The sequence below is a fragment of the Pteropus vampyrus genome, unplaced genomic scaffold (assembly GCF_000151845.1).
Source record: "Pteropus vampyrus isolate Shadow unplaced genomic scaffold, Pvam_2.0 Scaffold336, whole genome shotgun sequence".
NCBI classification, from domain to species: Eukaryota; Metazoa; Chordata; class Mammalia; order Chiroptera; family Pteropodidae; genus Pteropus; species Pteropus vampyrus.
Window position 1 is genome coordinate 427509 of NW_011889117.1, and position 26484 is coordinate 453992.

At 50.2% G+C, this 26484-nt stretch overlaps 2 protein-coding genes across 2 annotated transcripts in view; both read left to right on the forward strand.

Moving 5' to 3' along the window:
* BPIFB3 (BPI fold containing family B member 3) overlaps window positions 1-11334 on the forward strand; it is a 17470-nt gene extending 6136 nt beyond the window's left edge. Inside the window, exons 4-14 of the mRNA XM_011378360.2 lie at window positions 1487-1533; window positions 1624-1684; window positions 2446-2537; window positions 2676-2855; window positions 4555-4608; window positions 6531-6701; window positions 7614-7681; window positions 9016-9058; window positions 9822-9885; window positions 10414-10490; window positions 11305-11334. Coding sequence (XP_011376662.1) covers window positions 1487-1533; window positions 1624-1684; window positions 2446-2537; window positions 2676-2855; window positions 4555-4608; window positions 6531-6701; window positions 7614-7681; window positions 9016-9058; window positions 9822-9885; window positions 10414-10490; window positions 11305-11334 — 887 coding nt within the window. The remainder of the gene's footprint in view (window positions 1-1486; window positions 1534-1623; window positions 1685-2445; window positions 2538-2675; window positions 2856-4554; window positions 4609-6530; window positions 6702-7613; window positions 7682-9015; window positions 9059-9821; window positions 9886-10413; window positions 10491-11304) is intronic.
* Window positions 11335-18068: 6734 nt separating this feature from the next.
* The window catches only part of BPIFB4 (BPI fold containing family B member 4), a 22919-nt gene continuing 14503 nt past the window's right edge, over window positions 18069-26484 (forward strand). The window contains 9 exon segments of the mRNA XM_011378265.1: window positions 18069-18174; window positions 19149-19211; window positions 19620-20139; window positions 21070-21174; window positions 21992-22135; window positions 23946-24009; window positions 24463-24523; window positions 25637-25734; window positions 25737-25907. Coding sequence (XP_011376567.1) covers window positions 18069-18174; window positions 19149-19211; window positions 19620-20139; window positions 21070-21174; window positions 21992-22135; window positions 23946-24009; window positions 24463-24523; window positions 25637-25734; window positions 25737-25907 — 1332 coding nt within the window.

Sequence of the window (26484 nt, forward strand, 5' to 3'; positions counted from 1 at the left end):
GTGCCACGTGAGAGTCTGTAGAGGGGCTGGCACAGTCCCTCTCCAGACCTCTGAATCCTGAATTTACAGCTTCATATGACCTGAGTCCTCTGCTTTCAAACCCAAGTTCTTTTCTGACCCCCTGCTCTGTCTTTATGACCTGTATTATTATTGACTTTATACTTTAAACTAGCTTTGAATTCACTTTGGGCCTCTCAGTGATTTTCAGCTAAGCCCTGTGCTTGGAATGCATGTCCAGAAAATCACATACATCTATATTAATACCTCATAAGTGAAACACATTATGATTAAACTTATGCTCCAGGATGTTTGTCCATGGCCGGCCCCAGACATCCTGGCTTCCACCAGAGCACACTTGAGAAAAGCTGGTCTGGCCAAAGGCCCATTTCATTGAGGCTGGAGATGGGGAGGGGGTTGCTGGCCATCACACAGCCAGCACAGGGCAGTCAGCCCTCCTGACCCTCAGTTCTGGCAAGGTTAATTCTCTTGTGAGTCCTTGTGAATGACACCTGTGGAGGTAGCAAGAGTGTGGGGGCCTGAGGTTGGCAAAACTGCCCTGGGCTTGAAGGAGCCAATAGGAAAGAAGCTCAGTAGGAAGAGGGAAGTTCCCGGATGCAAGGACCCCAACCCGGCCCATCTCAGGTGGATTTCAGCAAGGGGGTTGGTGCATTTAAATTGTGGCCCCTAACTGGGACAATTGGCTACAAGATAAGATTTATGTGACTCAAAGAGGTTTTAAAAATAAGAGTTAATTACTAGCATTTAGAGATTGGAGATTTCTCTTGAGAATCTGATTTCTGGATTCTCTTGTGCAATCAGCCACCCTGGCCACAAGGTACCTCCTTCCTGCAGGTCACACACTGGTGCCCAGGGGGCTGTTCCTCCCACCCACGTAGTCCCTCTCATTTCCGTGACATGCTGACTCCAGGAGGCCCTTGAGTTTCAGGCCCCAAGTTTAAATGAGAAGGCAGTTTTCTCTTGTCTTCTGAGAACAGCTATGGCCTCAGCTGCATAATGCAGGGGCTGTATGTATGAAAGGCCTGGACTGGGCCACCTCTGAGTTTCCTGCTCTGGTGGGCTGTGAGACTGAGATTCTGTGATTTCCAGACTCAAAATTCTGGAAGCTGAACCACTTGTTCCCTGTTCATACAGCACAAGGGTTTTCAGTAAACACATGGCGGTGTGTGTAGTGAATGACCTGGGTTCAAGCCTAACTCTCTGGATGGAGGGGAGGAACATTCCTCTTAGGAGTCCGGATGCTCAGTCTCTCAATGCAGGAGGATGGCAGAAGGAGCCTTTGTCCCCTTAGGGGAAGGCCTTGTCCACACGCCCCACCTGGCCTCTGAAATGTGTCGCTCCCGCCCTCCCAGCATCCTTCAAGGTTTTCTGAGGGGACCCACGTAACTAGCCCTCTGCACCACCTGCTCCATCTTCCAACACGTCAAGCTTCAGCGCCTCTCATGCCTCCCACCCATGCGTGTGTCCCCTGTCAGTCTCCACGTTCTTCCTGCCCTTGGTCCACTGGACTACATAGCAAATCATTTGTAGAAAATGCAACTGTCCCCTGTGCCAGACTGGGGACCACTCTTATTTTCCTGTAATACCTGTCTTCTCTGGACACAGCTGTGCCCTGTGGTGGACTCTGTGCTGGGTGTGGCGAATGAGCTCCTGGGGGCTGTGCTGAGTAAGTTGGGGCCCAACCCTTTCCCCTCTGCCCCTTCTCCTTAACCCCCTTCCATTATCTCAATGGGTGGGGGGCACCAGGAGAAGAGGAAGGGGCAGAATTCTGGGACCTTTCACTTACTTCTCAGACTGATGAGGTTGCCACTTTGAGGAGGCCTAAGTGAGGAGGTCTGGGCTGAGGCCAGCTTGAGTAGAGCTGAGCATGAGTACTCACAGCCATCCAGTCTGTATCTTCTGGGGGCTTCATGCCATTTATTGAGCACCTGTGGTATGTCTAGCACTGTCAGAAACATGATGCGTATATTATTATTATCTGGACAGACAAGGTGACTGAGGCCCAGAGAGCTTAAGTAAGGACCCCAAGGCCCACAGCTACAGTGGCTGCCAGTCTCTCTGAGCATTATGGAGACATGAATGCCTTTTATGTTCACAGAAAGGCTTTGAAAAGTCTAAAAAGGTATAACCAGGATAAGGACAGAAAACTTGGGGCAGATATGTCACATGCGGTGGCATTACATGAGAGAGGTAGGGCAGCAATGTGATTAGTGATACCAGCTCTGGAAAACGGGAATCTTGACTTTAGCTTGGGCTGGTGACTTCCTCTGTCTGAGCCTCAGTTTTTTTAATTTGAAAAATGGGGATGACAGTAGGGCCCAAGCGAATATTTAGTAGAGTGCCAGGCACTCAATAATGGAAGAAGGACCTATTATTATTGGGGGCTGGCCTCATGGGGTCTTTCTCCCCACCCTTCTCCCCATGCAGGCCTGGTTCCCCTTGGGACTCTTGGGTCTGTGGAATTCACTCTGGCCACACTGCCTCTCATCTCTAACCAGTACATAGAGCTGGACATCAACGTGAGTGTCTTCTGAGGCCCTGCCCACTATTAGGGGTACAGTGGGGTAGTGGTAGAGGTCAAGTAGGACATGCTGGGTCAAAGCCACATGGGTGAGCAGCTCCAAGACCTTCCCATGCCCTGTCTCCTGCCCCTGCAGCCCATCGTGAAGAGCGTAGCTGGTGACATCATTGACTTCCCCAAGCCCCCCAAACCTATCAAGGTGCCTCCCAAGGAGGACCACACATCCCAGGTGATCGTGCCTCTGTACCTCTTCAACACTGTATTTGGGCTCCTGCAGACCAACGGTGCCCTTGACATAGATATCACTCCTGAGCTGGTGAGTATGGCACCCTGCCCCGCTGTGTCCTGGAAATGCTAACGATGACCCAGTCACATAATCACTGATCAGCCTTGACAAGCCCTTTTCTCTACAACTGGACAGAGCTGGACAAGTTAGTAGCATGCACATGCCCACTCTTGTCCTTGTAGCAAACATTGCTAATCGATAATGGCTCTCTAAATTGGCTAAATCTAAATGGGACTTTTGATCCTTCTCAACATGACACTCCAGGAACTTACTTTCAATGAGTCAGAACTGCTATATGAAATATAGCCAGCTTTCCATCCTTGCACCAGATGAGCCCTTCTAGAGTCACGGCCAAATTTTACACTTAACGTGTGAATGGCTAACATTTCTACTGCTCTCTCAAGAGCAGACTTGAGTTGAAGAAAAGAAAACTAGGATTGGACTATACCAAAGGTCACTTAGACATTCATTCCGAAGCCTCTGAGACTTCTCTGCTTCCATTCTAGACACTCTCAAACCTCACAGATGTCTGGAAGGCCCAGCCCCCAGAATTCTCACCCAGAGGCATTTTCTTGGTCTTAGCCCTCTCTAAAGGCAGTGAGCTCTAAGCCACCTGCCCCTGCCCCAATCTGCAGCTCAGACCCAAGGGAACAGGGTTTGATCACTTACTTCCTGCATGTAGGGTCCAGAGAGCCCTGGAACAGACTTCTGAGCTGGGAGACAGGCGTCTTCTAGCTGGAGAGAGGTGGCTATCATAGCTAGGCGGAAGCCGTGTGTGTCTGAGCAACGAGTGTGTGTTTGTGCGTGCATGTGCGAGTATGAGGCAAGAGAGGGATCTCAGAGGCCAGGTACTGTTGTCAGGTGCTGTCCACCCCACCGGGTGACAGCCTTGTGTTGGGCGAGAGTCTGGGAATCCTCTGAGTAGGAGAGAGTGTGTCCGTATGTTTATCCTGTGTGAACGAGTCTGTTCTGAGAAGAAGAGGTTTGCGGTTCAGGAGTCTCAAACAGCAGAGCCCCGGGGGGCTGGGCCATTATCCATTAGCAAAATAAGGGAAGCAGGTCTGGTGGACTGTAGCAGACTGGGGAGCCTGTGCCCCATTTCTTAGGCAGATGCCACTCAGCTTCCCCAAGGGGAGGAAGTATAGGCCCAGTGTGAGCAGATTTTCTAATTTTTCAGCCAAAAAAATGGCAAATTTAAATGAAATTTTCTGATTCATAAATACTGGACACAATTTCACAGCTTTTGAAAATGTTGTTTGGGTGAAAGGCAAAAGTGCCTGGGGTCAGATCTCTGGCCTTCAGATTGTGAGCTCTGGCAGAGTGGTATAGAAAAGCATAACTAGAATAAGGACAGGACGAGGACATCAGCTGTAGGTTCTGGAATTAGCCTGCCCAGGTCAAATCCTGGTGCCACCACTTACCAGCTTACGAGCCTGGACAGGAGACTCAGCTTCCATATCTGTAAAATGAGGGTAATCATAGCACTCACCTTTTTGAGCTGTTGTAAATGTGAAATGAGCAAAGACATGCAAAGCCCTTAGCCTGTGCCTGGCATGTAGTAAGTGCTCAGTAATCACCGGCCAATCAAAGGAGCATGAGTGTTTGTAAAGATGTGTATGTAATTGGTGGGAGTGGGGTGAGGTGTGGACAAAACTACTTTGTGTGTGCTGAGGGATCCCTGTCCTGCCTCTGTGTTCACCCCTCTCCTACCATTTGGTTTTGGATGCAGGTTCCCAGCAATGTCCCATTAACAACTAAAGACCTGGCAGCTTTGGTCCCTGAGGTGAGTGACCCTCTCATGAGCTATGATTTCTGTAGCTCTTTCCTAATGACCCTGAATGGACTGCAGAAATGTTCTCAGTATAGTTCTCCAAATAGCTGCAATTGAATGTTGAATCTAATTTCACACTAAAATGTGAATGGCTAACATTATATCCTTTCTCGATAGCAGAGCAGAAAGGACCGGGGTTTAACTGCCCCAGAAGTCAATTGGGCATTTGTCCTATAGTTGTTCCTTGTCTATCAAAGAGAGGACAGAAAATTTTTCTAAGTTACTGAATCCTCTCTCTCCAGATGCCTTATTTTATCTTGGTCTTGGTCTTCTCTGTCCCCAGAGAGAAGACTCAGGGCATTGGCCTTGGGGAGGAAAAAGAAAGGAGAAGGTTCAGGGAGGTTCGACTAGTAGACAATAGTACACGACTGAAAGGTCTGGCCTCAGCTTTCCTGTCTGTTCAACTGGGCTGGACCAGATACTTTCCAGCTTGAGAATCTGAATTCATATCGAAATTGAAATGACTACTACAAGGTCTTTACATAACAGCAGATTCTGACAGAGGTTGGAAAGAGGCCTGGAAGAGCCGGGTTTCTACCAGAGAGGGTGAAGATGGAAGCTGAGTTCGGGGATGCAGAAAAACTGTGAATCTCAAAGGTGGTGATTTAAACCAGCCTTAGTGGGTGTGGTTGGGGCCCCTTCTTCTTGGAGCCCTTGGTTAAAGGGCATAGGAGTCTCAGGCAAGGGAGGAGACTGAGGCTAGACATTCAGAAGCACCTCCTGAGGGCAGGAGTTCTAAGATGGTGGATAGGGACTTGAGGGAGGCAGAGGTGGCAGGAGCAGGGACCCATGGATGCAGCAAGCCGAGCCGTGTCCTTGCAGCTCAGGGAGCCTGGGCCTGTCTCTGGAGGCTGAAGCCCTTGTTCTTTAATTGCTAGCCTTGCAGTGTCAGAGCCTCATAGCCCCAGTTCTAAGTCTGGTTCTGTGGCTTCAGAATCTATACATACAGGAGGGTGGAATCTGTGTGATCCTGCAACTGTGGGAGTCTGGGCTTGAGGAGCTGGTCCCCAGATTCCAACAATCAAGTGACTCCAAATTTCTGTGACTCTGTTTTCTGGCACTTCTATAATTTCATGATGTCATGATTATGAGACTCAGAATTTTGTGATTGTGCGATTCATTCATTCATTCGATTAATATTTACTAAGCATCAGCTACGTACCAGGCCCTGTGCCGGCTGCTGAGCATCCAGAAGGGGCAAAAGGTGAAAAGTAGATAAAAATCTCCATGTTCAAGCTGCTGCCATTCTGGTGGGGGTGACAGACATTGAACAAATAAATAAGTAGAAGATGCACAGTGTCAGAGAATGGAGTGTCAACGGTGGATTGGGAGCACAAGGGGTAATCCTTTAAATTGGGTGTTCTGTAAAGCCTCACTGAGGAGGTGGCGTGTGAGCAGAAGGATGAAGGAGGTGAAGGAGCGAACCATGCAGGTGTTTGGGGAAGACATTTCTCGGCAGAGGGAACTACTAGTGCAGAGGCCCTGAGGTGGGAATGTGCTTGGCAGGTTAAAGGGATAACAAAGCAGCTGGTGAGTCTGGAAAGAAGAGAATGAGGTGGCCAGAGATAGAGGTGAGATGGAGAGGAGGGCAGAGGAGGGATCACACAGAGCCTGTGGCCTTTAGGGGGATTTTGACTCCGAGTGAGACAAGAGTCTGATTCCGTTGTTCCGTGGATTGGTGTCTCCCTACCTGACTGTCAGCCTTGTGGGGGCTGAGACCGGGCCTGTCTGGTTCAGGCTGTGTTCTCAGTGCTCAGCATGGTGCTTGGTGCCCAGTCGGTGCTCAGTGAGTGTTTGTTGACTCACCGACCGATTCTATTAGCGGGGCATCTAAGCAGCCCTTATGACCCCTGCTCTGGCTTACCTCTCTCCAGGCCCTAGGGAAGCTGCCCCCAGACCAGCAGCTCCTGCTCTCCCTGCGGGTGAAGGAAGCACCCACAGTCATGCTCCAGAACAAGAAGGCCATTGTCTCCATCCCAGCTAACATCCACGTGCTGTCCTACCGCCCCGCAGGGACCCCTGAAGCCCTCTTCGAGCTAAATGGGGTGAGTGGCCAAGGGATGGGAGCCCAGCACTGATGGGTTGTGAGTGGGCATGACCCTCCCTAGTCTTCTGGGAGGTTGTCTTCCCCCTGATTTCAGAGTGGCACAGCACAGGAAGTCCCTCTGCTTCATTGCCATCATCTGAGCTGAGACCCGAGTGCCTGCTTAAATTCCTGCCTCATTGAACGTGTGACCAGGCCCGTCTTATTCACTCAGCTTCCTCAGGATCTCAGGAATGACTTCCCATCTCCCCAGCCTCTCTGTGCTCAGATTGGATGACCCTCCAGCTTTCTCCTGACCCGCCCCCCAACTCCAGTCTGCTCCCCTCCACCTCACCTCTACCAGTTTTCCCAAACATACATCTGAGCAGAGATAGGTCCCTCCCCTGCTTACTCTCTGCCCCAGCTCCCCATTGCCTAGCACCATTCACTACCCCCCACCCCCCGCCCCATCCTCTGCTTTTCCTGTCTTTGTGCCCTAAGGCTCAGTTTCTCAGGGCTACCAGGTCCCACTTCCCTGCCTTTGTTTGCACAGGTCCACCACCTGCAGTGCCATCTCCCTGCCTTCCCTTGGCTGCCTCATCTTTCAAGATTCAGCTCTGGTGTTGCCTCATTGGGGATGCCTTCTCTTGGCCAACTGCAGGCTGGATAGAGGGTCTCTCCAAGCTCTTGCAGTTTCAGAGCTTCCTTTCGTACAAGACTGATTGCCCTCAGTTTTAATACTCTGGTTCTTGAACACCAAAACCTTCAGATTACCTCTTCATAGCCCAGCATGGACCATAACACACAGTAGGGCCTCAGTAAGAGTTAATAGAGAGAATGGATGGTGGAAATTCACCTGTCAGCCAAGGCAGACCTGTCCTCAAGCTCCTTCTGCCGCATTTGAGTCTAACCTCTGCCTGCCTTTCCCCTGCAGGTTATGACTTTAAATGCGCAGCTGGCTCCCTCCGCCACCAAGCTGCACCTGTCTCTGTCCCTGGAACGGTAACATGGGCTCCTGGGCCTTGGCTATAGTTCAAACTAGGTGTTTTGAACAAGAATTAGGAAGCAACAGGAACCTCCTCCCATTTATTAAGCAACGACTAATTTGCAGGTGTTTTACGAGCATCTTCCTTGCCTCCAGGAGCTGCCGGGGAGGGACAGTGTTAGCCCATTCTACAGATGAGGCATCTGGAGCTCAGAGGAACGGGATCCAGAGCAGGCTTTTTTCACTCTACCAGCTCAAAACCTAGTCCTGGAGATAAATTTGCTGCCAGGATAGGGAGTCCAAACTCCTGAGTTATCAGCCCCAGAAGCTAGCTGTAGAGATACCTGTCTTTGAATGTTGTAAAATGCTTTATTATTTATGTAGACTGGTTATTTCTCTAATCTCTCTACTCCCATGAGAACTAAGGCTCAGTTACTCAGGGCTACCAGGTCCCACTCCCCTTCCTTTGTTTTGGTGCTCAATATGATTATCAATATGATCATCCTAATATTGATAATCATATTAATAACCATAATAACCAAGATGATGATGTTGATGACAATCCTTCCTTACATAGGCATGGCACTTTACAGTTTGCAAAGCCTAGGCTGGCACAGTGGGTTGTCCCTGAAAGCAGGTCTGTGGTCTGGGCCTCCATTCTCCAGGCCCAGTGCCGTCACTGTGGTGGGCCACCTGTCTCTCCTCTGGATGCGGGAGTTTCCCAGGGATCTCTAGGATCTGCGCATCCTGATCTGTAGGCACCCAGTACTCACCTGACTCCATTTTAGTTTCCCAGGCAGGCCCCTCAAGCTACTTACTACTACCCCCCTGCAAGGCTCCGCTGCTGCCTCATGTCTAACCTCACCCACTGCCCAGGTTCATATCCCCTTCCTGGTGTTAGTCCATACCTCAGCCCTTCAGGAGATGGAAATCAGTGTCCAGGCTCTGGCCCTGGACCCGTGTTTGGGCCAGCTGTGATTCACTGGTGGGTTGCTGCCTTTAGTTAGCTTATTGGATGCGGGACACCCTCTGGTCAGTGCTTAGAGGGCCTCTTCTTAGAGAGGTTTGGCTACTTGCTCAGGGTCAAACAACTGTGAGTCAGACCAAGATTCCAGGGCCACTGAGTGGAGGTGGTAGTCATGACATCTCAGATGGAGATCCCTCCAGGTCAGGTGGGAAAAACCGAGTCTCCAAGTCAAAGCTGGATAGAGATAGAGTTGGACCTGTAACCCTGTTTCCTGATCCTGGAGAGCTAGGGGTGGGCAGGCTGGGGTGGGGGTGGGACAGAGCACCACTCAGCAGGTGGTGGGGTGGAGGCTGAGACCCCCAACATCTCTCTTCTCTCCACCAGGCTCAGTGTCAAGCTGGCTTCCTCCTTTGCCCACGCCTTTGATGTAAGTTCCTGAGAGGGTGAGCAGCTTGGTGATGGTGAGGAGGCACGATGAGACATGGGCCATGTGACTGAGCTAGTCTCAGCCTGGACTCTGCCTCAATAAGCCAGAGTGGGCAAATATCAGGACAGGTTGTGTGTGTGTGTGTGTGTGTGTGTGTGTGTGTGTGTGTGTGTGTGTAAAATAGTCATCATCTTGGGACAGTGAATCTCATGATCTTCCAAAGTCTTGGAACCTCACAAAATTGTAATCGTCTAGAAGCTCACAAGGGTTCAATATTCTTGAACTTCACACAAGTTAATAAGGTTCCCTAACTCAGAAAGCTCTAACATTTCAGAGCCTCACAGAGCCCTTAATTTCCTGCTTCTCACAGAGTTCTGAGGCTCTAGAATCTCATGATGGTCTGAGGTTCTAGGACATTCTAAGGATTCCTAAACTGATAAGAATCTGAGATCAGACCTCACAGAGTTCTGCTAGAGCGGGGCACATTTTCTTTCCTCTTTCTCAGGCACAGCTTCCCACTCCACCCCACAGACCCTTCCTCTAGGAAGGCAGCTCTTCCAAGTTCATAGCACCCAGGGCGAAGCCGTCCTAAATCAAAGAGTCCCCTTTGGGGTCATTGGTGGACAGCCCACCAACGGTTGTGTCCTCAGGCATGGGGGAAGCTGGGGCAGCTGGACCCCTGGATTTCCCTCTCTGGGAAGAGGTGTATTGCTGCCTGTAAAGCCACACCTCCGCCCCCTACCTCCCCCGTGCTCTGTTGCAGGCATCTCGTTTAGAAGAATGGCTCAATGACGTGGTCCGGGTGGCATATGTGCCGAAGCTCAATGGTAGGCATGGCCTTCGCTGTCTTCTTGAACACGTGGAGTGTCTGAATCTGGAATTGTTGAATCCGTTGCCTCTCTCCATTGTTCTGATAGAAACACTGAAGCCGGACAGGACTTGATCCCCATTTCTAAGATGCAGAAACCGAGGCACCAATGTTTCCATTCAAACAACATTGATTAGCACTTACATCACTCTGGATTCTGGGCCCCAAGAGCTATCTGACCTCGGTCCCATCCTCAAACTCACAATCCAGAGGGAAATAGTCATATAAAAAATGGTTAGAATATCTATGATGCAGTGTGCAGACTGACAGAACCTCGAGGAGGCTTTGCTGAGAGGAGCCGCTGATGACAATACAGAAAAAGTGTGTTTTTGTTTGGGTATAGTACGATAAGTAGGAGTCTACCAATAAGGGAAACTGAGTCTCCAAGAAGAGAAATGGCCGGTTCAAGGAAAGGGATGGAGTAGGGTCGGCAGGTTCCACCCTGGCCCTCAACATATCTTTGCTGTCGACCATTTCCTTTTCACAGTGGACCTGGATGGTGGAATTCCCCTGCCTAAGGTTCTCAATGTCAATTTTGCCAACGCAGTCCTGGATATCATAGAGGTGAGTTTCCCATGCAGGTGTGGTCTAGATGGGCCTTAAACTTATCTCTGGAGGCTCCTGCTTGAAACTCAGGAGGGGAATGCTCTGCCTCATCATCTAGTTTATCTCTGCACCATTTTCTAAATTGCTCAGGGAATTACAAATTACTTGGAAATGGCAAATAGATGACATATGCTCCTTCCTTACTTGCTCCTGGCAGACATTGTGAATCCATCATAGGGTTCTTCCCTGATGAATTCAGAACCATATCTGGCCTATAGAATGGAATCTCAGATTCACTCACAGAATCAGTTTCTCTGGTCCAGGGGTAGCAAATACATGTGCTGTTCCTCTTTATCCTGTGCCTGTGGCAGATATGGCTAATAGGTCATGACACTTTTTCCTGCTGAATATGGACATGGCCTCACAATCCTTTTCAATCCAGCACAACTTTGAGTCTTGGAACAGCTCTGGGACATGGGCAGAGCAGGGAGTTTGGACCCATTTTTCAAATGAGGACCAAGGGTGAAGGAGGTCAAATTTCTTCCCCAAGATCACACAGTAAACTAATAGGAGAAACGGCACTTGAACTTGGGTTTCTTAACTTAAATCCTAAAGTCAGTAACCTCTCCCACACTGAATATCATTTATTCATCATTCATTCATTTGTTCATTCATTCGTTTAGTAAGTACCTGCTGTGTTTCAGGTACAGTGCTAACCCGAGGGCACTGGTAGGTAGGGGGGACACAGAGTTGCCTGCAGGGATGAGAGTGTGGCAGAAGTGTCGGGTACAAGAACTCAGAGGGCCTAACCAAGAACTGTCGCTCCCTGCAGAATGCTGTTGTGCTGACTGTGGCATCCTGAGGCTGAGAAATGGCCACCACCCCTCCCTGCTGACTGCCAGAGTCCTGTTCACCTGTCTACTCTGCCTCAGTTTCCTTCCCAGTCTCTAGCTTGTGTCGGTGACAGCATAAGTGTCTTTTATCCATCTAGACCCGCTCAAGTGCCCTGGCCCTGCAGCTTTGCCCCAGTCTGGGGACTGCATGGCTAGCCACAAGACTTGCTTTGGAGAGCTCCGGGGCCTCAGTGGCCAGTCTTGAGCTTTCAATAAACTACTCCTCTGTGTCAGCACCTCCTGGCTAGTCTGTTCCCCAGTCATACAGGGGCCTGGCCACCTTGGCCTCTGCTTCTGGTGCCCTCTCCAGCCCCAGGAAGGGGCTCCTGGGAGGTAAGGGGAGTTGGAGCCTAGTCATTGTAGATTTGCATCCAAGCTGACCTGGTTGGCCTGGACAACCTCTGTGTCTTGTCCTGCCTTTCTCTATTTCTATCTCAAGCTCTGTGTGTCCCCTTGCCCTCCTCTCCTCTCTCTTTCTAAATACTTCTGTGTTTCACTCTGTCTCTCTGAGACTCTGTCTGTCTGTCTCTGTTTCTCTGACTTTGGGATACTTCTCAGAAGTGATGTCTGAGCTGAATTTTGAAACATGAGCAGGAGTTTTCCCAGGAGAAAAGGAGCTAGCATTCCAGGAAGCAAGGATGAGCGAGCCCCAGTCCTGCCCTGGACGGGTCCCTACTGGCTGCATATCAGCCGTGGACACACCTCAGGACAGACCTCAGAACAAAGCTACACCAAATGCTTATAGTGCAGATGCGGAAACTGACATCAGAGAGGGGCCTGGGTGGCCCAAGGCCACACAGGGGTAGAGTTGTGATGGGAAACTGGGAGCCCACCTTTTGGTTCTGGGTTCTTCTCCCACTGTCCAGATTGGGCCTCCTTTGTTCTGGGGAATGACTCCAAGATGACACTTACAGTGGACCTGAATGAAGAGATGCCAACAAAGTTTTGGGAACTGGCTCAGAGGATTTGTGGGGATTCAGGAGAGTTGGAGCCCATCTCGAGGTTTGTCCACCAATAGGAATGACCCTGCGACCATCTTTCCTTCCACCCATCCATCTATCATCTATCCATCCATGCACCCACCCATTTATCCTCCCATCTATTCATCTTTCCTTCTTCCTTCTCTCCCTCCCTCCCTCCTTCCCTCCCTCCCTTCCTCCCTCTGTCCCTCCTTCCCACTCCCTGTCCCATTCTTCCATCTTGCAAATATTGGCACCTGCTAAATGCCAAGCCCAGTACTGAGTGGCTTTCTTATTTCCAGTGTTTCCTGACTCCTGTTTAGGGCAATGTAATGGTTAAATGAGTGGCTTGAGTTATCCGCCTGTTCAAATCCTATCCCAGATGCTGACTAGCCATGTGGCCTCTGGCAAGTCATTTAATCTGAATCTCGATTTCTTCATCAGTAACTTGGGGATGAGAGTAACAAAGTTTGCAGGTTAACCAGCACTCAGGATGGTGACTCACCCATAAGAAGCCCTAATGCTTCTTACCTGTTAGCTCATGTTACTACTGCATTATCCTCACTGAGCCTTCATCTGTTCCCTCCTCTCCATCCACTCTGGGCACACCCTCATTATTTCTCACGAAGATCACACCTGCCACTCCCTGACTTCCTACCCTCCTCTTTTCTGTCCCATCCTCCTCCAGCCATCTTTGACCTCATTTGACCATCTCTTAACCACCTTTGATAGTCTCTCAATGGCTGGATTCTCACTGCCAACAGGAGATTACCTAAAGTCTCAGGTTGGCATTCAAGGCTGCCTATGACCTGACCTCAGCTGACCCCTCCTGGATCATGGAAAAGGAGCAGAATTGTCTCTGTGCCCGGGCTCTTCATCTGTGAAATGGGAACACTATAGGACTCATTCATAGATCGTTTGAGGATTAAATGAGACAATCATTGTAAAGTACTAAGAAAAGTGCCTGGCACGTGTAAATGTGCATGATGGGTAATCAGACCTTTGAACAGTACTTGCCTCTTCCCGGGGCATTCCCTATCCCTAAGTGTGCCTGGCAAATTCCTACCATCCCTCAATACGGAGGGCACGCGCAGCCTCCAACCTCCAGAAGTCCTAGGCAGGGCCCGTTATTATATTTGCCACATTGAATTGTCACTGCCCCAGTCCTATTCTCCCACCTGACCAAGAGCTCTTCAAGGTTAGGAACAGTATCTGCATCGCTGCAGTGAGTCCTGTGGCTGCACAGAATAACAAGAACAGCTCACTTCCACTGAGCACTTATTGTATACTGGACCCTGCATTAGAGGCTTAACACCCCCTTAGCTCACTTAATTTTCACAGCAGCTGTAATCAGTGGGTATTATCACCCTATTTACATATGAAAAAACCGAGGCTCAGAGAAATGGAATTGGACAGCTCCTAAGTGGCAGAGCCCAGATTTGAACCAAATCCTTCTGACCCTAATTCCAAAGCCTGGGCTTTTCACTGCTATGCTATCGAAGTAATTCTTATTTCATTTATTGTATGCTTACTAAGTGCTAGACACTATTCAAAGTGCTTTAGATACTTCATGTCATCGACCCCTTGAGTCAACTCTGCTTTCTAGGAACTGTTTTTACTCTCATTCTATGGTTGAAGAAACCGAGGCACAGAGAGGTTAAATGACTTGTTCAGGGTCACACAGCTAGGAAGTGACGAGGTCAGGATTCAAACCCAGGTTCCTGACTCCAGAGCCCGAGCTCTGAACTGCCGCACTTAGGATTGGGGGCGGGGTGGTGGTGAAGTAAGATGTGTTGGGAGCCCCTAGGCTGAGCTCGCAGCCCAGGAGGCTGACAGTTCACCAGAGAGACAAGGCTGAGTGGAGGGGTTAGAGGTGGATCTGCTTCTATTTCCTGGTGTCTGCAGCCCCGTGTGTGAGTTCTCCCACATGACCCCCTGCATGGCTGACTCACCTTTGATTGACCCACCTCCCAGGGCCTCGTCTCTCCAGTTGAAGACAAAGGTGCTTTTTGGACGCTAAGCTCCGGCGATCTCCCTGGCGCCAGAGTTACACTAATCCTCTTGAGGCCCAGGGGGGTAGGCTGGCTTCGTGGCCACCAAGGCCTGGCTGGTCTCAGGACTGAGGATGGGCACAGAGCCGTGGGTGACAATAACCACCTTAGTGTATGCACTGCCCTCTACAGTTTACAATGTGCATTGGTCTCTGTGGGAAAAGGCACAGTTACCTTCTTTACATTGTATTTCAATTTAAAACGGTAATACATTTGTTTAACAAATACTTACAGCACACTAAGAACCAGGTAACAGGGGAGCAGAAAGGGGACTGCTGTTTACTGAGTCCCCATGAGGCTCCAGGCACATTCCTGATGGTTCTTATGTAACCCTCGAAACCCTGCTGGGGAAGTGCAATTATGCCCACCTCTCATGGAGATGTCCAGACTGAGGTCCTGGAGGAGAAGTGATTATCCAGGGCATATAGGGCAGATGGGAGATGGGAACACAGGTGCGCATGACTCTTCAGGTCCCTGCCCCCCACCCCGCCCCGCCAGCTCTTCCAGGCCCCACAGGTGGTGGGGTGATGAGGTAATCCAGGTCCAGGGCTGAGGCACCTCCTCAGACCCCTCATGGCTTTCACAGACTTGCTGCCACAAAGAGCCAGCAGAGACACGGGACGATGAGGATAAAAATGCCATCTACGAAGCACCTACTATGTGTGGGCTCTGTTGTCAGTCTGCATGATTAAGTCACTTGACCCTCAAAACATCCTTTTGAGCCTGCGTTGTTCTGGTCACCATCTCAAACCCAAAGAAACAGGATTAGAGACCTGGCAGCATAATTCAAACTTAGCACCCAGTTCCAGAGCCTGCTCCATTAATGTGTCCACTGCAGATGGGGAAAATGAGTCTCTGAGAGGGGCTGGCAAATTTGACGTCAGCTGTGCCTGCCTTCAGAGCCCTCGCTGCCTCCAGGGAGGGAGGAGAAAGCATCTCCTTGTAGAGTTCGGGAAAACACATTTATTCTCAGCCTGACTTGAGAGCAGGCCTTGTTGGAGAGACAGAAATGCCCCCCTAGCCCTAAAGGAGTTCTCCGGTGGACCTAGTGGGGGCAGGGAGGAGGTAGCATCAAATAAACATGGAGGTAGGACTCAGGCTACGGTTGGGGATGAGAAACAAGGAGGACTCAGAGAGCTCCTGTCCAGCGGAAGTAAGAGCATTCATGCATCCGTTCATTCGCTACACTGGCATCTGTGCCTGTGCTGGGCTAGTGGTGGGGTCCAGGCCTGCTTTGCTTGGTTTGCCCAGAGCAACACCAACTCAGTATGGGCTGCAGAAACCCCTGGTGGTCCAAAGGAAGGGTCAAGGTTGGGAGTCATCACAGAAAGCTTCTCAGAGCAGCTGACATTTCTGCATGAGTTTGACCAGTGGAGTCTGGAGGAAGGGATTCTAGATGGCAGGGATTGCATGTGCAAAGGCCCAGAGGCAGGAGGCAGGGGCAGGAGTATGGAAGGGAGATCGACCTTGAATGCCAAGGAAGAGGTCTGGGCTGTGTTCCAGCGGGTCTTGGAGAAGGCAGTGGCTGCCTCTGAAGGGTGATAGCAGGCATTGACTAGGAAGGGGCAGAAGGGAATGTTCTGGAGTGATGGAGATGCTCTATATTGAGATAGAGGTGTGGGCTATGTGGCTGTATAAAGTTGTTAAAACTCAACAAATAAAACGTAAGATTTGTGAATTTCACTGTATGTAAATTCACTGTATGCAAAAATGCAGCTTTTCGCCTCCAGTCTCAGCCCCTATCTCATAACTTATGAAAAAAATCGTAATAGCTTACATGTTGAAGTGTGTAGAGGAAGATGTATTGTTGCCTGCTACTTACTTTGAAAGACATATATTTAAAAGATGGATTGACAGATAGATGGACAGATATGTGATAAAGCAAGTATAACACCATTTTAATGGTAGAAATAGCTTGTGGGTGTAAGGTGTCAAGTATATGGGTGTTTACTGTACAATGATTTCAACTTCACTATGTGTGAACATTTCATAATGAATTACTGGGAAAAAACCTGCAGGTCAAAGAAAGCCCAGCTGCTTGTTCTCTTCACACCAGCCCCAAATTTGAAGAATCAGATCTATATACATCTCCCTGAATCCTCAAATCAGTCCTGTGAGGCAGGTATCATACCCATCTAACAGATGGAAATAACAAGAGGCACAGAGAAAGGAAGTGGGTGGCCCAAGGTCATGCAGTGAGTTGGAGGTGAGGAGGGTTTGAACCTAGGAGGGTCAGCCTGATTCTGAGTCCAGTCTGGGCACATTCTGCCTGTCCAGGCCACCTGGAGTGGGCAGTGCCTACCTTAGAGCTGGAAATCAGATGCATTTGGGGGTGTTTCCAGTTCACCCATCTGGGGGCCTACCTGGGGTCTCCAGGAATGCGTCCAGACCAGGGGCTGATAAACCCCAGCTCATGTGACACCATCTGGGGCTGAACACAGCTCTTGGAATTAGCCACAAACCACAAACCCTTGTGGTTTTGGGGCTCAATGCCCGATTCCGGTCTCTCATAATTATACGGTGTTTCCCTCTCTGGGTGCAAACTCGAACTCCAGCTGCTATATAAGGGACCTGTGACCCAACTCAGCCCAAAGCAGAGGGCCCGGTGAACGGAACCTCTCAAGACTGAGCTGCAGGGATCTCCCAGGGGTAAGAAGGAGCCTCTCCCCGTTTGGGGCTGACAGCGGGAGGCCGAGGCCTGCTGCTTGCTGATGCCAGAAATCCCTTCATTAGTGCCCATCTTTTTAACTGAAGGTGGTGATACCTCTTTGAACACAGAACTCTGGGTAGTGGGGTTAGGTTGAGGTGAGGAAGACAGAAAAAAAATTCTTACACATATTAGTCCTTCATATTCTAGTATAAATTAATACCTCTGATACTTCCTGGGAGCAGAAGGGAATCGGGAAAAAACATGGGGGCTTGGTGAATTTCAGGAAAAATGGGAGCAGGGAAGAAGGAAGAAGGTGCATAAGTGGAGAGAGTTGAAGTCAACAATTTCACAGTTTGGTTCGGATGATGGGAGGTGCTGATTCTCTGAGGCTGGTGAATGAGCAAAGTGGGATGATGGAGTAAAAGAAGTGAGACAGCAAAATCAAGTTTCCTAGAGGCGGACCAGCTCATCCCAAAATGCAGCTTCACCCCTCCAATCTCAGGCCCTTATTTCATAACTTAAGATCTACTTCGTAGAGGTCTGAAATAATAGTCCCAAAACTATAACAATAGATGCTATTTATTGTCTATTATATACCTGATACGATGTGTTATGATTAGGAAGCAGAGGTTCAAAAAGGCAGTCTTTTGCCCAGAAAGCTCTGATTCAGAGCCCTTAACCTTAATCAAATGGTGTAGAACCGTCTCTTGCAAAAAGGTGGGAAAGGGTGTTTGCTGGCTGGCTGCATGGAAGGGTGGCTAGATGAATATGTGGATAGGTGGATGCACTGATGGATGGAAGGATGGATGGAAGGATGGCAGGATGAATGAATGGAGTTTTCAGTTTGAAAGACTCAGAAGGTGGTATCGGCAATTCTGGACTCCGCCCCATTGTGTGAGCAGGGTTCCCCAGCCTCTGGGCCTCAGGATCCTGATGTGACCCTTGGTAGGGGGGCGTGCCGAGCTCCACCTGCTGGCCAGGGTGGTGATGGCCCGCCACAGCCATCTGATGCACCGTCTTCCTAGCAGGGAAACAGTGCCAGCATGTGGACGGCTTGGTGTGTGGCTACTCTGTCCGTGGTGGCTGTGTGTAGCACCCGCCAAGAGACAAACACCGTCCTCAGGGTTACTAAAGACGTGCTGAGCAATGGTGAGTCCAGCCCTGCCGGGGATTAGAGGGTGGCATGAGGAGGGCAGGGCAGTCCAGCCAACTCTGAAGTTCTCAAGGCCCCTCTTCCTCACTGGTGGATTCTACAACGAGTGGATGGGTGATTTCTCTCTGGGCCTTAGTTACCCCCCTTTCCTTTTGGCTACCATTTCCTGAGCACCTACTATGTGCCAGACACCACACTGGGGACTTTATACGTGAGGCAGTAGAGAGCAGCGATTAAGAGCTTGGGTCCTGGAGTCAGCCTTCCTTCAAATACTGATTATGTGAGCTTACGTCCATGACTTGAGTTTTCTGAGCCTCAGTTTCCTCATCTGCAAAATGAGTGTAATCACAGTCACCATCTCACAGGACTGATATGAGAATTAAATGAGCTGACCTTTTGAAAAATAAGCACAACTCCTAGTACATAGAAAGCCCTCAAAAATTGGAGCTATAATTATTCCTGTCTCTGATCCTTGGGACCTCACTTTTGGCAAATGAGGACACAGTCCCTGTTCCAATTTTCATCCAAGGCTATTATGAGAATGAAAAGGAGATAATTTCCTATCTGAGTATCGCAGGCCTCAATTTCTTTATCCATCGAATGGGGACAATAATTCTGGCCTTGACCATTTCCCAGGAATCAGTTGGAAAGGATAATGCATGAGGAAGTAGGTTTTTTAAGCTGCAAAGTGTGGAGCACTTGGATTTGAGGGTGAGGAAGAAAATCTACGCAGGTTTGGCTGAACATCATCAAAATCTAGTTAAAATGCGAGAAGGTCAAAGCCAGCAGCCAATGAGCTCACCGGGACGTCAGAGCTGGACTTTCTGGAGGAGTCTTCCCATTGGACCTGGGCATTTTACCTATGGGGAAAGTGTGGCCCAGAGAGCCAGCAGTGCTCTGAGGTGGTGTCTAGGGGCTGGACGTGGAAGAAAGGGAGGAAATCCTGACTGACACCTTTGCTCCTCTGCAGCCATTTCCGGCAGCCTGCAGAAAAGCGATGCTCTCAACTCAGCCCTGAGAGAGGTGCCCTTGGGTAAAGCTGGTGGTGATGGTGGTGGGCCTCTCCTGGGGGGTCTGCTTGGTGGACATGGAGGTGGAGGTGGTGGGGGAGGTGGTCTTCTGGGGGGCCTTCTTGGTGGCGGAGGTGGAGGGGGTGACAGTGACCTGTTGGGTGGAGTTGGAGGAGGTTTATTGGGTGGCAGTGGCAGCAGCGGTGGGGGGCTTCTGGGTGGTGGTGGCAGCAGTGGTGGGGGGCTTCTGGGTGGCAGTGGCGGTGGGTTGCTGGGTGGTGGTAGCAGCGGTGGGGGACTATTGGGTGGCAGTGGCGGTGGGTTGCTGGGTGGCAGTGGTGGTGGTCTCTTGGGTGGTGGTGGTGGTGGTGGTCTTCTGGGCGGTGGCAGACACCATTACAATGACTACAGAAGCGTTGAATTCCCCCGAGGTGTCGGTGGCGTTCCCTACAACGATTTTCACGTCCGAGATCCCCCCTCGAAATATACGAATGGCAAACAGCTTGGCGGTAATTACAAGTATGGTCTCGTCGAGACCAATGAAAACACTGCTCAGCTGGGGGGCAAATACCGATACGGTGAGATCCTGGACTCGGACGGAAGCATCAGGGATCTCCGAAACGGCGACTACCGCAACGCCGACAATGTGCACGGCAGCCACAGGGGCCATGGGCGGTATCGGTCGGCCGAAGGTGGGGCAACTGTGGGCAGACTTCACCGGAGAGAGCTGCGGCCAGGAGAGATCCCGCCTGGTGTAGCCACTGGGGCGCTGGGCCCAGGTGGTTTGCTGGGCACTGGGGGCATGCTGGCAGCCGACGGCATCCTGGCGGGCCAAGGGGGCCTGCTCGGCGGAGGTGGTCTCCTTGGCGACGGAGGACTTCTCGGAGGAGGGGGCGTCCTGGGTGTGCTCGGCGAGGGCGGCATCCTGAGCACCGTGCAGGGCATCACAGGGTAAGGAGGGGCCGGGCTTTCCCTATCGAGTCCCTTGTGATGAACCTCCAAACAGAGGTGATCACCCCCAGAGGCCTAGAGTTGGAGGAGAGATGGTCTTCAGAGCCCCATACCCTTCAGGGTTTGGCCTCGGGGCTGGGCATCTTGAGAATCCCAAGCTGTATGGTTATGGGTCATGTCATTAAACAGCCCTGAGTTTGAGACCCAGCTCAACCTTTTATGTTTATGTGTGACTCTGGGCCATTCTTTTCTGGGCCATCTGAGTCTCTGTAGAATGGTCATAGTAATACAATTTAGGTGGGAAAAGCCCAAGGATCTAAAATCATACACGTAGATTATAATTTCAACTATGCCTAGTCTCCTCCTCATATTCACTATTTAATTCAATAAACATTTAGAACTCCCACTATAATTGGGGCACTCACTGTGTTGGCACTGGAGTCAGGGCCCCACGGTTAGCCAAGAAAAGACCTATCCCTTGTCCTCGTGGAGCTTGCAGGCTGGCAGGGTGTGTGGGCATTGGTAAGGAAGACTAGAAATCATTCAATTACAACAGTGGTAAAAAGTTCATGGGGAAATGAGAATGTGTATGGTGGGGGAGATCGGGAGAAGTTTCCTGGAGGAGGAGGACCTCGAGCCGAAATCTGAGAATGTGTAGGAGGGAGCTAGGCAAAGAGAGGCAGGAACAAGCGGAAGGAATGGCATCTTTAAATAAAACTTTTAAAAAAGAAACCCCAAAGAGTGGGCAGTGGAAGTAGGGCTCGTGGCATTTTTTTTGCCTTTAACTTCTCTGTGTTTTCCAAGTTCTGTCCACAACCCTCAGGTCTCTTTAGAGTCAGGAGGATGGAATGGGGTGAGAGAGGGCTCCCAGGTGAGTAGAGTGGCCAGCAGTGGGATGATCTCCCTCTCATCACTCTTGGTCCCCTGCAGGCTGCGCATTGTGGAGCTGACCCTCCCTCGGGTGTCTGTGCGGCTCCTGCCTGGCGTGGGTGTCTATCTGAGCTTATACACCCGTGTGGCCATCAACGGGAAGAGGTGTGTGCCCTTGGCCCTGGAGGGGACCCTAGTACCCTATGTCCTGGCTGGGAGAGCCTGCGCAGGTTGTTTCCACTCCCTACACTTCAGCCTCCTCGTCTGTAATGCAGGGACTAATAAGGTCTACTGTCTTACCAGCACGTGCCTGGCTTATACCTCGGGCTCAGGTCATCTTGCAGTTCCTATGAGTAGTGAGGGTAGCCTGCGTGATGGGTCTTAAGACCTGGGAGGCTGGAGTCAGGTGATGGCCTGGGTTCAAATCCTGACTCTCTTTTAGGCTGTGTGACCACAGGCCAGTCCCTAATGTCACTGAGCCTTAGTGTCTACCTGCAATGGGCATAATGACACCTCCTTTTCCAGGTGGCTGCAGCCACATGTGAGGGAAGGCAAGCAGATGCCTCTCTGAATAGTGCCTGCCACCTAGTAGGTGCTTATCAGAGCACCTCAGAGGCAGACTTTTGCATTGATTTCTCCCATGGATTGAGGTCATGTCTGTAAAGTTAGGTCATTGGGTGGTCACCTTAGAACCCAAAATTTATACATAGAGTTCATTTATTGACCCCTCTTCCCAGTCTTTGAAGCTCTCATAGACTGAGAGGGGACATAGATTTGTTCACAGATAACTTGAGGAACCAGGGAAGACTTTCAATTTGGGACCCCTAGAGGTGAGCAAGGGGCATAATAGATGCATAATAGCAAGGGGCAGGGACAGCAAGGGCGAAGCCCGGGATGTGAGATGCAGGGCAGGCCCGAGTGAGGCTGATCTGTCTCAAGGCTGGGGCTGACTTTGTCTCCTTAACCCCATGGTCTCCTCCAGTCTCATCGGCTTCCTGGACATTGCTGTGGAGGTGAACATCACAGCCAAGGTCCGGCTGACCATGGACCGCACGGGCTACCCTAGGCTGGTCATTGAGCGATGTGACACCCTCTTGGGGGGTATCAAAGTCAAGCTGCTCCGAGGGTGAGTACCAGTGGGCAGAGGAGTGCCTTGGGGGCACCCCTCTCTTATCAATCTCTTGGCCCAATCACTTCAACCCTCATCTTATCTGGACTTTGGGAGCAGAAAGACAGAAGAATTTCTGATTCATGTGAGCTTCTCTGAGTCTTTGTGTCTGCTCCAGGGTGGGTGGAGGCAGAGAAAATTGGCCCCTGGTGTTCCGGTGAGGAGGGGCGGGGAAGGGAAATGCACAGAAACCTCACGGGTTTTTTAATTCTCATTTTCACTAAAAAAATATAGTCGGTAATACATGGTTTAAAAATCTAAAAAGACAAAAAGCACAGAGTGAGGAGCCTGCCTCCCATCTGTCCCCTTCCCACCGAGTTTGCCTTCTAGTTCCTTGGTACAAACGAAGCAAACACGAATGTAGACTCTCACTCCTCGCCCTCTTCTTGACACAAATGGGCACGTACTATGAACATCATTCTGCACTTTTCTTTTTTCTCTTCCTCTATTTGGAGATTTTTCTGTGTCTGAACATTGAGAGCTTCCTCATTGTTTAACTTTTTACAGCTGCGTAGTATTCCATTGTCTGGATGAACCACCATTTCTTGGCCCAGGCCCCTATTGCTGGACACTGCAATTTGTCTAATCTTCTGCTCTGACAAATAAGGGTACAATGAATAGCCTTTTACATACATTTCACATTCGGGCCCATGGTCTGTTGGATAATTTCCCAGAAGGAAAAAACAGTTTGTGCCTTGAACGTATATAGATTAACTTCAAATGATCCCCCCAACACATGCACGTGCACATGCACGCGCGTGCGCGCGCGCGCACACACACACACACACACACACACACACGGATAAACACACATGTGCATTATCATCTAAGGAGAACTAGAACCAAGACAAGGCCCCTAGAGGTGTAGATTCACTTAAAAAGGAGACCGAAATGCAGAATAAGCTTGGAAACATTCTAATTAGGATTTTACCTCAAGAAATTCTTTGCTTTGTCAAACTGGCACAGCATTGGATAGTCAGCTACAACCTGGGTGGGGACGCAGGGGGACCCCTGTGGGGTCAAGCTGTCAGTGATGCTTTTGTGTTGAGATAACCATGTTTCCCTCATTTTCTCATCACTGCAGGGTCTCAGGAAACAAGCACTCACATTACAACTCTGTCCATCTATGTGTCTTGCCTATGCATCAATAATCTCTTTCCCCCTTAACTGGTTAAGAAAGTGAGTTTAGAGCTGAGTGATGCACTTAGAACTTGCTCCGGGTCATTTCTCTGGACTCAGTTTCCTTGTCTGTAGAATGGATGACATCTCTCAATCTTCTTGGCACCTTGTTTTCTCCTGTGGACCATACAAGCACAAATTATTGTCAGTATTTCTCCTTCACGCCTTGCCACATTTATTGAGCACCTTCTATCACTAGATACTGTGCTAGGTGCTTGGATAAAGTAATATATTCATTTTCCCTTTAAGAAGATCACACAAAGCTGTAACAAACAGCCCAATAGAAGGGCAGATGAGCAAGAGGGAACGACGTTTTCAGGAACATCCCAGCCCGGGCCTGACTCATTGTAAAGCTCAAGAAGCATTTGTTTGTGAAATGAATAAATGAGTGGATGGATGGATGGATGGATGGATTTATGAACGAATGAATGAAAAGCCAAGCAATTTGCCTAGGTAGCTTGCCCAGCCAGGTCTAGGGTGAAGGTACACCAGCAGCAGAGGGTTCTCACTGTTCAGACAGAGTCTGAGCTAAACCCCCAAGTGTGGAAAAGCCTGGTGAGCCCTCATCATCTTGCTCGTCTCTCCTCAGGCTTCTTCCTAACCTTGTGGACAACTTAGTGAACCGAGTCCTGGTCAACGTCCTCCCTGACTTGGTAAGAACCTACTTGGCACAGGGAGCAAGAAGCATAGACTTTCCCCAGACCAAGGGGCCAAAGTCCAACCTCCATCCCTGTGGTCATGCAGGTGACCCAGAGAGATGAAGGGAGCCAGGGGCTGGGCATGCTCTCAAGGTCTGGGAAGGACCCTGAGGAACATGCAGGGACAGATTAGTGAAGGGAGAAGGAGGGAGGCTTGAGGATCGCACAGTTCTGAGTTTGAGTCCAGCTTGGGCACTTCCAAGCTACGTGACAAGTTGCATCACCTCTCTGACACTCAGTTTTCCCATCTGTAAATGGGGATTATGACAGAGCCTTTCCCATGGAGTCATGGGGGACAGTGCCAAACACAGATCAAGTCAGTAGACATTAGCTGTCATTGTTAGTTGTGTACCCCCTCATCAACCGCTTGCACGGTCACCAGAACTTCATGCCTTGTCTCCCCTACAGCTCTGCCCCATTGTGGACGTGGTGCTGGGTCTTGTCAACGACCAGCTGGGTCTCGTGGACTGTAAGTCCTTTCTGCTTTGCTTCATTTGGTCATCATCTACTAGCACCTGATCGGGGCCCAGCCTGTGGAAAGCCGGGGACATAGCAATGTCTGAGAGGAGAGCTCAAGGTGGTGGGGGTGGCAGACCCACCCTCAAGTCCTTAGAGTGCTGTGTGATTTGAGAGAGAGTCTACCTGGACTTTCCTCTTGTCCTTCAACATCCCCCCACCCAAGTCCCAGAGGGAGGAGGCTCCCACATGGACCCAGGGAGCTACGGCTCTGGACTAGGAGTCCAGAGGCTGGGTTTGAGCTCTGGCTCTGCCCTGACAGTGTGTGGACTTGGAGAGACTCTTCCCCATTTCCTCATCTCTAAAATGAGGGGATCGGCTTCAACCCAAAGAGGGATTGGAGTGTCAGTAGCCGGAGACACCACGGAGACTGTCCAAGTCCTCAGAACCACACGCCACCACCCCTCCCCCCGCGATCCAGTGACCATCCCTGAAGGCTACCCCACCCCATGGATGTGCAGTTCTTGCGCTGCAGGATCCCAGGGACTTCCTTTCATAGAGTCCACAACATAATGGCGGTGCCTGGATTGTGCGGTGCACAGCCTCTACAGCCATACCGAGCAGCCCTCTCCCATGGTGCTCCCATTTCTCTGGGACTCCAGAAAGTTTGAGGATGACTTTCCCAGAGAGGTACAATTCACGGCCAGAAACAAGGGAGGAAGAGCCCAGATGGTGGGGCTGTTCATCACAAGCAGTCAGGGAGATGGCCAGATCCAATGAAGTACCACATTGTAAAACCTTAAAGCTTCTCCCCTGGTGTGTGGCACTTCACAGTTTACAATGCTTATCAATATCTAGGATCTCATTGCTCCCCCTCCAATGTAGTCCAAGGAGTTATGTTAAGCCTATTTTATAGAGGAGGAAACTGAGTTTCAGAGAGGTGCAGCATCTTGCCCGAGATCACACAGCAAAGAAGAGGCAGAGCTGGGATCTGAACCCTGAACTCTTGCTTTTTCCGGGGTGTCTAGAACTGGAGCATTGCTGTCCCACCCCTTTGGAGGTACAAAGAAGGGAGGTCTCTGGGAGTGTGAGGGGATCTCCCTGTGACTTCCACCTTTGCCTGCAGCTCTGATTCCTCTGGGGATATTGGGAAGCGTTCAGTACACCTTCTCCAGCCTCCCACTTGTGACTGGAGAATTCCTGGAGCTAGACCTCAACGTGAGTGCCTGGGCTTGGGAGTAAGGGGAGGTGGCCCTCACCCTACAGGCAGGGGTGGGAGTGACAGCCCCCCAGGGCTTCTGCTGAGTGCCTGGGAAGCAACATTTGAACAGGACCTTTTATGAATAGATGAGGACTTTCTAGGAGCAGTGTTAGAAATGCAGTCACAGTCAGCACTTATAAGTGCTCACTGCGTACCAGACACATTCCTCGTCTGACCTCACAGCAGTCATACGAGGTAGGCACTCTTATTGAGGAAACTGAGGCACATAAATGTTAAGCCATTTGCCCAAATGTTAAGGTCACACACAGCTGACAAAAGTAAACCTGAGATCTGAACCCAGGCAGTCTGACTTCCAGCTACTAAAGCTGTTGCTATGGGCTTGGTCTCTGGAGGCATGAATCCGGCCAGTAGTGTGCTGCTGGTAAGCATTAACAACTGGCTCTCCATAATTAAAAAGAAAAAGTCCTGATTTGTAACATTTGCTGGTCTCTGTGGTATAAATACTCCCACCATGGCCAATTTCAAGATACCAGCATGGCTCACTGAACACAGAGTTGGAAAGAGATGGCGTGGAGTTGGGTCTTGTGAGCTGGTGTGAGATGGCTCCAGCACACCACTGAATCTGGCCCCTAACTGTGCACAGGCACACACACATATATGTACTCCCCCTCAGCTGCATGAACAAGGCTGCTTTCCCACTTGCTCCATCAGATAGAGAGCTATAGGCACACACCCATGCTCTCATGTACACA